This window comes from Perca flavescens, chromosome 19 (assembly GCF_004354835.1).
Source record: "Perca flavescens isolate YP-PL-M2 chromosome 19, PFLA_1.0, whole genome shotgun sequence".
In the NCBI taxonomy this organism is placed as follows: Eukaryota; Metazoa; Chordata; class Actinopteri; order Perciformes; family Percidae; genus Perca; species Perca flavescens.
The window spans coordinates 12,310,210-12,321,777 of NC_041349.1; the positions used below are offsets into that span (position 1 = coordinate 12,310,210).

Sequence of the window (11,568 nt, forward strand, 5' to 3'; positions counted from 1 at the left end):
GTCTGTTTGTCTGTCTGTCTGTCTGAAGCTGGGATTTGATTGAGGTTTTAAACCGATACAATTCCAAGACTTTAATCCTAAATTCTGGCATCCCAGAACTAATTCTAAGCTTTATATCCGTACTAGAGATGCACCGATTACAACTTTCTAGGTCGATTCCGATTTTCTTTGAGTTAGGCCACACGATTCAGATTTTAGCCGATTCAGTTTTAATTTTTTACAGCACACATAAATACTTATTTTCTATCTTTTCTTTAATTGAACATTTTGCACAGAACATAGAAGATTTTTTGAACAGATAATGGATCACTATGTAATAGAACTATATAAATTATTCCTGGTGTGGGAAATTCACACACATCTAGTGCAATGTCAGAACCATTTCCAATATCCAACAAAAAAAAAAGTGATTTGGAACCAGTAAAACATGTCCCGTTCTGTAGACATGCATGGTCATTATTTATTTATTCATGTTGTACCTGTCCAATGTGACAGTGGGTTGAAATAAACCTTTTGTTTTAAGAAAACTTGTTTAATTTGTTATGCATCTATTTTGTAATTTTACATATGTTGAAAAATATCTAAATTCATATCGATATCACATTTTGTCAATATTGTGCAAGCCTTTTTAAATCAGATTGATAGTCAAACTGGAAATGTCCTTGTTTTTCTCCCTTTTTGGGGATTACGTTCCCAGTTGTGATCTCGGACGTCTGGTCACTTAATATATATCAGAATATTCTATTACTGTTAAGCCCATTATGAATATTAAAATATGCAGAACCATGTGTCCTGTATCATAGGTACAAGTATGGCCTTTGCAGCAAAAAAAAAAAAAAGCGAGAAAATCAGTATTCAGTGAGGTATGATTAATTAAATGCGCTGACAGCTCATTGCACCTGCCAAACAGATTACACTGAGTGGAGCGGGTGACCGGTTCAAGATGGCGGCCACTCGTCTACTCTATATTATGTCTATGCTTGCTGCCACCTACTGTACTGGAGTGTGTAATATCATGACTTCAAACCTCAAACTAGTGGTGTGCGATACTGCAAAATTTGCTGTCGATCCAATACCAAGTAAATACAGGGCCAGTATCACTGATACCGATACGATACAGATACTTTTAATTTATAATTATAAATTTTATGACCTTTAAGAGGTTTAAGGATTTTTCCTTTGAATTTTAAAGGTCCCATGGCATTACAATTTCACTTTATGAGGTTTTTTAACATTGAGATGATTCCTCCAGCCTGCCTCTGGTCCCCCAGTGGCTAGAAATGGTGATAGGTGTAAACCGAGCCCTGGGTATCCTGCTCTGCCTTTGAGAAAATGAAAGCTCAGATGGGCCGATCTGGAATCTTCTCCTTATGAGCTCATAAGGAGCAAGGTTATCTCCTCTTTCTCTGCTTTGCCCACCCAGAGAATTTGGCCCACCCATGAGAAAAAGACATCATGGCTTTCAAACAAGCAAAGTGGCAGATGGTCAAGGCCACCCCTCCCCCCCTCTCCTCCTCAATAGCTCCGGACACAGAAATGGCACATCCTAAGGAAAGCTCATTGTGGGACTGGCTCTAGTGGCTGTAATTCTGCACCAAGGCTGAATTTCGGGAAAGAGACTTCAGATACAGTATTAGGGGACCAGTAAGGTCTATATAAAAGAGACTTCAGATACAGTATTAGGGGACCACTAAGGTCTATATAAAAGAGACTTCAGATACAGTATTAGGGGACCACTAAGGTCTATATAAAAGAGACTTCAGATACAGTATTAGGGGACCACTAAGGTCTATATAAAAGAGACTTCAGATACAGTATTAGGGGACCACTAAGGTCTATATAAAAGAGACTTCAGATACAGTATTAGGGGACCACTAAGGTCTATATAAAAGAGACTTCAGATACAGTATAAGGGGACCACTAAGGCCTATAGAAAGGGTTAGCATCCAAAGAGCACCATGTCATGGGACCTTTAAGTTAAAACCCAGGACAGAATTTTCATATGCTTATACATTTTTTGCGTTAACACTGTATCTTACAGCCTTTTTACAAATTATACAGCTTGCCGTTGTGTCATTTTTGGCCTGAAAATATAGCCACACAGCGCTCCTCTTCCTCTCTGCCATTCGTCTGCTCCATCTTCATCCTGTGTGTGTGTGTGTGTGTGTTTGTGCTGCTGGCCGCCACCGAGCCTGGCTGCGTGCTTGCTTGCAAAGTGTGCCTGCTCTGCGCTGTGACAGGAGCGGCACTTAAAAGCAGTGGCACCGCAGCGCTGCATACTGGAGAGAAACTAAAACTAAAGTATCAATCTCATTACACTGGTATTGATCAATATCAACGTTGTTATCGATATTATCGATATTTGGATTGATCCGCCCATCACTACTTTAAACCAGCGAGTTCTTTTTTAACTATTTTTGGGTTTTAACAGCACCTTGCATCCATAATGTAACATTACTGCCATCTTCTGGAGTGAGTTAACTCCTGCAGTGTCATCAGTCCTGTTCTCATTTGGAAGGTGACCAATCATCTTCTACCTTTTCCACTTTCCCCACACTCCAGTATGTGTTTTACTCCTGCTCCTATTCCAAATTGTCATTGTCCATCATCACATAGCCTTCACCATACCTAGAGATTGGCATGGTTTTATGTCTGTTAGCCTAATAGCTGTTTTGATTTGCATTAAGAGATGATTTTATGGAAAGTACCCCATGCCAATCTCTAGGTATGGTGAAGGGTATGTGATGATGTGGGGCTATTTTAATTCCACAGGCCAAGGGAACTTTATCAGGATGCATAGTATCCTGGATCCATGAAATAAAAATCTGCCTGCCTCTATGGGAATTTAACATATGGGTGTACTTACTTATGCCCCCTGTATTTTAAGGAAGAATATTTAGTTATTTACGATACATTATTCATTCACAAACCAAATTGGTATCCTTAAAGAGTGAATTTTTCCTACTTTTTTTAAATTAAGGCATTAAGATCAATTTCCAAAAGATAATTTTTTTATTCCACTTTTTAGTCAACTTAAGCATGGGTGTGGAAACTTATGCACACCACTGTATACAGTAAATCAAGGATGTGTGTGTGTGTGTGTGTGGCGATCTGTTCATTTTGTGAATAAATCTGAGTCTGCAACGTAACCAGTAATATTCCTCTGTCAGGTAAATGTAGTAGTACAGTGTTTTTTCTCTGATCAGCTAGCCTCAACTAATGTTCGTGAACGCCCTAACAAAACTATTCTCCGTGATGCTAAATATGTCTTTAAGCTGTGTAAATATTTAACATTAACAAAAGAAAATATTAATAAAATGTACAAATATAACATTTTACCCATCCACACAATGTTCACTACACTTTCAAATGAGGCCACATCCATTTAGGAGACAGGAAGTTAGTACTGTTTCATACCATAGGATGCAGCTTGCTTTGGGGGCCTTCTGTAAGTTATTTTGGGGTACAATGGTTCAGGAGAAAGCTGTAATAAAGGAGGCCAAGCAGTCAGCTCGCTCCAAACAGGCACGTTTTCAGCAGTCACTGCACTAGTTACCTTAAAGCCTCTCAGTACCGCCATATCACCACCTGGTTCCACTAAAGGCAGCTTTACTATTAAAGTTGTAGTGTAATCAAATTTTAAAGCTTTATATATAGACACAACCTGACTTATACCTCATAGAGTTGCTATGGCAAACGTGTTTGCAAACATTTTACACAGGAAGTGAATTTAATTATAATAACCAGGTTTTATTTTAGAATATTTTAGAAGAATGCTAATTGTATTAAATGTAATACCAAAGTTATATCTTGGTAAAGACACTGAATGTTTTTAAAGATAAGCATTTGGTCGGGAAAGAATTTCAGCATTATTTTTAGCAATAAGTTGTGTTTTCCTGGATTTTCCTTGACTGTATTACAGTGATATTACTCCATAATTATTGTAAAAACTTAGCCTTAATACTGACTTGCTTAGCACTATTATTACTCTCACTAAAATCCTTTGTGAAAAATGTTTTTACCCAAAATGTAAAGGTGACCGTGCCTCAACACTGGAGATTGTGACTGTTACTGTTAATAATTATCTTGAGTTTACAACATTTCTCTTTTACAAGTATCTCTTTTGATTGTTTTGGCTCTGTTCCCCAGTTCCATCTCCAGACAAGGTCCATACGATGTATGGACCTTGTCATGATCAATTGGTTTTTAACCTGTATTTACCCACGGTAACGCCCTGCATCACATGAATACAGTTACAATATTTGCACCTGGCAGCAGCTCCACCTTGGACTTGGGGGCTAAAAGGTCAGTCCATCAAACTTACACTAATTGTTACAACCCAATAAATCAGAGAGTAACCACTGATGTAAAAAATAAGGTATTTAGGATGGGGACTAACAGATGTGTATGTCAAACGTAATGCTGTGTTGGGTAACACTGACTGGAGTGTAACTTCCCTGAATCTAATAAATCAGGAGCTGGCTAACGTTAGCCCAAACACTGCTAGCATCCAGGACAAGTGGGCAAATAATGCACAGTGGATGTGTACATTTTTGCCAAGTCCAAGTATCTATCTTTCTAATTTGACATTAGAGCACATCAAAATAGTTCCCAAAGTGTGAAACTACACCTTTCATATCAACTATAAAACTGACTGGTAACCAGAGGCCACAACAGGGATGATGGGATTTTGTCTTTTGTTTTGAGATTATGTAGAGACTTTAACCGACGACTTACCCTTTATTCTCTTATTTGTTCCCAGTAAAGAGTCACCTGGTCAAGAGGGCGACATCTTGTCCCAGTGGTTGGTCTAAGGTCAGAGGTCGCTGTTTCCAGTATTTTCCAACAGCTATGACTTGGGCTAAGGCTGAGGTAATCAGAATGATTTTTGATTCACTGCTTCTACGTAAAGTTCATTTTGTTTGTGTTGACTTGCACTCTTGGATAATTGGCGTCTTCTTCTAACTTGGTGTCCTTCACCTCTTCTATTTATTAGTTTCATGGCAACTCCACTAGAGCTGCAGAGATTAATTGATTAGTTGTTGACTATTAAAATCGCCAACTATTTAGATAATCCTTCAGTAAACTGAATATCTTTGAGTTGTGGACACCTCAAAGATATTCATTTCAACACAAGTCAAACAAGACATTTGAGGACGTTATCTTGGGCTCTGGGAAACACTGATCGTCATCACCATTTTCTGACATTTTATAGACCAAACAACTAAATTTACAGTATTTCTACTGAAAGGTCAAAGTAAGCTACTACAGGCAAAATCATTGTTGTTTTTTTCATGCAATGGTCAATTCTGAGATTTTCTTGAGAGGCAATTACAGAATGCAAATGTGAATGAAATGGTGGAAAGAAACGTTTATTTATATCTTAAGGATTATAACTTGAATGTATGAGTGGTGCAAATGATAAACTGATACATTTAATCAGAATTTCATCATTTGCTATATTGATTCTATATGGTTTTCACTGTGGCTTCTCTCTTATGAATGGTTAAAACAATAACCATAATGTTGACAGTACAACGGTGGTATCTGTCTGACACATTTTGTAGTGATGTTTGTATTCAGAAGAAACGATCCTGTGTTTTTGGTTTTTGCAGACGGAGAATGCTGGGATGATGTTGGGTGTTCTGTCCTTCCTTCACCCATTTGCGCTGACACAGAGGCATCAAGTACCTGTCGAGAGCAAAAATAATGTTTTTGTGTCATCAGTCTCATATCTATAACCTAAAGGCTCTATATCTCATTTCATATCTCTATCTTTTCTATCGCTGTAACGCTACCAAAGGATTGAAGAGACAAGTGACATACAGGAGCTGGATTGTCTCTTAGGCCTAAGAGTAGTGCATTCTAGAGTGCTGTTTCAGTGGAGAAAACACAATGCGGTGCCATAGGCTGCCCTTCGTGCTGAAAAATGAGTTGGCCTCTAAATGGTTAAATAGCTCCTGTGTGTTTTCATTATAAAGCGGTAGTAGTTCTACTTAGAATAATTTAAATTTTAACCAGGGTTTGGAACTGTTTCATCATAAATTAATCGCGACTGACTGCTCGTACCTGACCGCACGTAGCTTTGCTCTTTCATAAAATGTTGTACTTTATCATTTAATATAATCATGTAATATCTATGTTTTAGCTTCTCCAACCATTTATTGTCTGAACAGTTTGTCCTGACACGTTGTCATGCTCCCAGGAAAGATCCTGTTCTACAGGATCTGTCACAAGCCATTGATTTTTATACACAGAGGTGGAGTAGGTGGAGATATTAGAGATAGATAAAGATCGCCCCACAAACATACATGAGAACACTTCACTGTCCTGTTTAATTGTAGGAATTCTGCTTAGTGCTGCTCTGTGGGGTTTGGTAAAATTGCAGGCCTACTTAAGAGCAGCTTTTATACACATGGTCTTGTATCTAATATTAGGCTACATACGGTTTTACATTAGTCACTTACTTATAAAATGTTTTTAGGCCTTAGTTTAATCATTTAATCCAAAAAAAATAGTTAGGCCAGTACAATTTTACCAGTAAGTCTGCACCAGCCTGTTCTCATGAACCATACGTACCAAAAGCTACAAAATGTTAAGCACTGTAATTCATATGATGTATACGTTTTTCTTGCCAAATGCAGCACATTGACTGCTGCTGTATCCCTCCTGTTATCCTTGGGGTCAATTTGATTTTCATAGCCCCAACATACACAGAGGTGGAGTAGGTGGAGATATTAATTTTTAAACCAAATATAGATAGATAATTCAGTGTATATAAGAGCTGGTGTTTCTCTTGTTCATCACCTCCACACAGGAACACTGAAGCTGACACTGAGAAGAAAGAAGATAATCCTGCAGAAGGTTTGCTTCATCTTTAATCTTTAAAAAAATTTTCTAAACCCAACAAAACAAAAATGTAGAGGCTTCCACAGAAACTGCAGTCCAAAACCCAATCTATGATCAATACAGTCACTTTTGTCTGTTGTATAAGGGCAGACCTGATACATAAAATAATGTAGTTTCTGTTATTCTATGGGATGTTAGTGTTTTTTATGACATTGTGCTATGATTGACTAAATGTTCCTGTTGGGAGAGAACATGTGTTAGTGTTTTGGAAGAATTATTTGATTTTGAGACATGATTACATTGTTTTGGTAAACACAGTGTATTGTGTTAGTGAATTATTGTATTTTGAAAATCGGTGTTGGAGTTTAGTTTACAATGTGTGATTTTGAGCATGAAATTAACTGTTTTGCCAATCGTGTGTTGTAGGTGTGTTGGTGCGTTAAGAGTTTAGGAAAGTTGTTAAAAGTATTGAAAAAAGTGTCATAGCGATTGTGAAAAACTGTAATCCCTTATCCTGGTTTTGTGCAACAGGCCCCCGTATACGTTCAAAATTTGTGGCGTGTACACAAAATAAACGTGAAAAACGTGCCCTGTAAACGTATCAACACCTCAAAATAACGTGACAATTTCACGAAATGGCGTGAGACCGGGTTGAATATTTCATCTTCTCCATCCATCTAATGTCTAAACAGTTTGTCCTTCAGTTGTTCAGGTCTACAGGTGACACGTCATTCTTCATAGGGAAGATCCTGTTCTACAGGATCAGTCAAAAACAATTGATTTTTATAGCCCACCGTATACTGAGGTGGAGTAGATGGAGATATTTGTTCAAAGCAAAGATATATAGATATTCCACTGTATATAAGAGCTGGTGTTTCTCTTGTTCATCACCTCCACACAGGAACACTGAAGCTGACACTGAGAAGAAAGAAGATAATCCTGCTGAAGGTTTGCTTCATCTCTTTTCTCACTCCCTTGTTTCTTATGCTCTGTTGTCTCCTATTATCATCTCTACTTCCTCTTGTCCTGTACTCGAAGGGGCTCTCTTCAGAAATATCACTAACACATCTGTTTCTCTTTGTTGAAGATCATTTTTACCATTTTCATCATCTCAACCATGAAGGTGCTGATTGTGTCTCTACTGGTCTGTGCCATGATGGCTCTGACCACAGCTGCTGGTGAGTATTAACTGGGGTTTGTAAGACCAGAAACTGTCCACATGCTTTGTCACTTATTTAGTTAGTCTTCTCTAAATATGTCCTGTTATTTACTGACATCCATGCAGCGTTCCTCCTCCTCTGTTGCTTCTTTTATTTATCATTACTATCAATATTTCCTGAAAAAGAGGCCAATGCCGCCTCCTCTTTTATTCTGGCTGGACATTGGAGAGATTTGTTATTCATGGGTCAAAGTCCTATCAAACTGACCATAAGAGGAATTACTTTAGGACTGGAAGTAAACAGTCTTGTCCTTCTTCACTGTAAAGAATAGGGAGCACATAGAGTTCAGTCACTAAGTTCTGTGTTAATCCTCCAGCTGTTCAAGAAGCAGAGCCGGGTCAGAAGATAGAACCACTCGTTCAGGAAGGTGAGTTGGTATTTGTTCAGATTTTACAGAAACACATTCTTATGACCAGCTCTGCAAAGTGTTTGGGTCTTTCACCTTTTACAGCTGAAACTTTAACAGTTTTGGCCTCTCTCATTGACATCATTTACAGCTGCAAATATTTCTGTGAAAATGAAAAAAAGTCTTTGTTGTTGCCTCTTGTGTTCAGTTCTTTTCTAAATTTGTTTTCAGGGAAAAGTCACATCGTCAAGAGGTCTTCATCTTGTCCCAGAGGTTGGACTCGCTACAACGGTCGCTGTTTCCTCTACATTCCAAAAGCCATGACGTGGTCTAATGCTGAGGTAATCAGGATGATTTTTGATTCACTGCTTCTACGTGACGTTTGTGTTGACTTGCACTCTTGGTTATTTGGCGTCTTCTTCTGACTTGTTGTCCTTCAACCTTTCTATTTATTAGTGTCATGGCAACTCCACTATAGCTGCAGAGATTAATCGACTGAGTCATTTTAATAAAATAAATGTCAAAATTCTTTGATTCCAGCCTCTTTAATGTGACTATTTTCTAGTTTCTTCACTCTTCTGTTTCAGTTTCTGTAAACTGAATACCTTTGAGTTGTGGACAAAGCAAGACATTTGAAGATGTCATCTTGGGATTTGGAAAACACTGATCGACATTTTTCACCATTTTTTGACATGTTTTAGACCAAACAACTAATCAATTAATTGACAATGAAAATCATTGTTAGTTGCAGTGCAGCCCCTAAACTCCCATCTGTCTGTTTATCAGAGAAACTGTCAGTCCCTGGGTGGGAACCTTGCATCAGTTCATAACATACATGAATACCATGAGATTCAGAGCCTGATAGTGAAAACCAGTTATGAGCATAAAGCAGCATGGATTGGAGGCTCCAATGCCCAACAGGTAGGCTATTCTTATATATGAGTACACACGATCTGAGAGTTATTGCATTAAAAAAATATTTATTTTATTCATATAATTTTCTGTTCTCTTGTCTCTAGAAGAATATTTGGCTGTGGAGTGATAGTTCACGTTTCACCTACGTGAACTGGTGTCGTGGAGAGCCCAACAACTTTTTTGGCAGCCAGAACTGTATACAAATGAACTATGGAGGTAAATCAAATGACATAATTTCTATTGAGAAGTTAGAGCTTTAACATTACATCATTCATCAACATTTTTTTTTTCATGCACTGGTCAATTCTAAGATTACCTTGTGTAATGTTTTAAAGAGCCCCTGTTATATATGTTTTCTTGATGTATACTTGACATAGGTTTACATGCTTATGTCTGAGGTCTTGGCCCGCCTCCCCGTAAAGCCCAGTCTGCTCTGATTGGTCAGCTGGCCCACTCTGTTGTTGTTGGTCCTCCAAATTCAAACAAGCCACTGGGCTGGCTCAGGCAGCACCTATGGGTAGCACATATGAAAAACTATGCTGGCTTTCTCAATCAATAACATTAGGATTGTTTGAGATGAACTGCGCCTTGCCTGTAAAGTGGACGAGAGCAGGCGGCAGCAGCAGTGGGCGGTGACAAAAATCCGCTGTCAAGTCGGACAGTTGACAGCTGTCTCCAGCAGCCTTTAGGCTGAACAAGTCACAGAAACACTCACATCCTGTTAGGTCCGATCACGATAAAATGTTATCAAACCCATATATCAGCTTGTACAAAGTCTCCAGTTGTTTTTATTTTTACAGAGTATGTCTTTTGTATAGTGATGTTTGTATTCAGAAGAAGAAGAAATGCTCATGTGTTTTTTGCAGGCAGAAAATGCTGGGATGATGCCAAGTGTACTGTCCGTCGCCCATTTGTCTGCAGCAAGAAAATCAGATGATTCCTGGGCTGACGCAGAGGCATCAAGTACCTGTGGAGAGCACTAATACGTTTTTTGTGTTATCAATCTCGTATACTGTATATAACCTAAAGGCTTTATATCTCATTTCATATCTTTGTCTTTTCTATCGCTGTAACGCTACCAAAGGATTGAAGAGACAAGTGACATACAGGAGCTGGATTGTCTCTTAGGCCTAAGAGCAGACTGAACGAGTTATGAAAATAATGCTTTTAGCAAAACTTTATTCTGTCTGGAGAGTGAACTGGTCTTTCTTGTCTTTCAATATGCAAAATTAAAACGCTCAAGCATCTAAACCAGCTGGTCTGTGAGTCTGTGTTAAATCTAGTAGTTTGTTTTAAAACTTCTTACATTTCAAATAAATCTGACTGTAACATCATTAACTATTATTGTGCACATACACTTTTTTAAGTAATAAGTGGACATTTCTATCACAAAGATATGCCGTTAATGATGCATCAACAATCACATGGACCTTCCTGTTTACAACAGTGTGTCAGAATCATTTTTGTGTGTGTGTGTGTGTGTGTGTGTGTGTGTGTGTCTCAAGAACTGTTCATTTTGTGAGTAAAGGCAGGCCAAAGTGGCGGGGTCTCCTCCCCTTTATCCAGGTAGCTGAGCACAGGTGTGCTCACTCAGCAATCACCAACCTGGAAAAGAGATGGAGGAGGCACACACACACACACACACACACACACACAGAGACAATCCGCAAAAAGACAAATCCCTACGTAACAATAGTGGTCTGGAGAAAGTTTTAGTTCCCAGGTTTTGAAATACTCAAAATACTTGAAATACATGCCACCTGATTATTAGATGAGTCTATTGTTGACTGATCTGGACCTCAACCCAACTCTCTCTGGAGATGGTGAAGTTTAAACTGACTGAAATCCAAAAACACACCTCTGGGCCATGATATAACTCTGTTAGCCACTATGACACAGTACAGAAACATACTCTGCACATCTACATCGTGAGACAGGTGCTCCTGAGGGGGACAAGCAGGTCAAAAGTTGCAACAAAAAAAAACTGCACGTTGTCTAACTGGCAAACAATATCACACAAGCTGATGTTCAAGTGCAGCTTTATATGATGTCAGTAATGACGCAAAATGATGATGCTCATAAAGTGTCTGAAATCAGAATTAACTGCACATGAGCGTTCACTATAAAGAGAATGAGTAAAGGGTGATTGCGGACACAACCTGACATTTCGGATACTTACTAATCATCATCATTGAGTGTGGAGAAAACATGATAAAGTAGAGTGCCCATTAAATAGAT

The 11,568-nt window shown here is 38.5% G+C and overlaps 1 protein-coding gene across 1 annotated transcript; it reads left to right on the forward strand.

Annotated features, from left to right (window-relative positions):
* The first annotated feature begins 6,820 nt into the window (after window positions 1-6,820).
* LOC114545975 (galactose-specific lectin nattectin) lies at window positions 6,821-10,543 on the forward strand. The gene is made up of 7 exons (XM_028564599.1): window positions 6,821-6,864; window positions 7,937-8,027; window positions 8,395-8,436; window positions 8,647-8,756; window positions 9,202-9,336; window positions 9,435-9,546; window positions 10,197-10,543. The coding sequence occupies exons 2-7, from the start codon at window positions 7,967-7,969 to the stop codon at window positions 10,265-10,267; spliced, it is 531 nt and encodes a 176-aa protein (XP_028420400.1). The 5' UTR covers window positions 6,821-6,864; window positions 7,937-7,966; the 3' UTR covers window positions 10,268-10,543.
* Window positions 10,544-11,568: the final 1,025 nt, after the last annotated feature.

Bases quoted from the DNA above. Each gene is read 5' to 3' on its own strand.
- LOC114545975 (XM_028564599.1), top strand. From the start codon at position 7,967: ATGAAGGTGCTGATTGTGTCTCTACTGGTCTGTGCCATGATGGCTCTG. The intron at 8,028-8,394 runs GTGAGTATTAAC...CAGCTGTTCAAG, and splicing joins GGCTCTGACCACAGCTGCTG to AAGCAGAGCCGGGTCAGAAG. The intron at 8,757-9,201 runs GTAATCAGGATG...TCTGTTTATCAG, and splicing joins TGACGTGGTCTAATGCTGAG to AGAAACTGTCAGTCCCTGGG.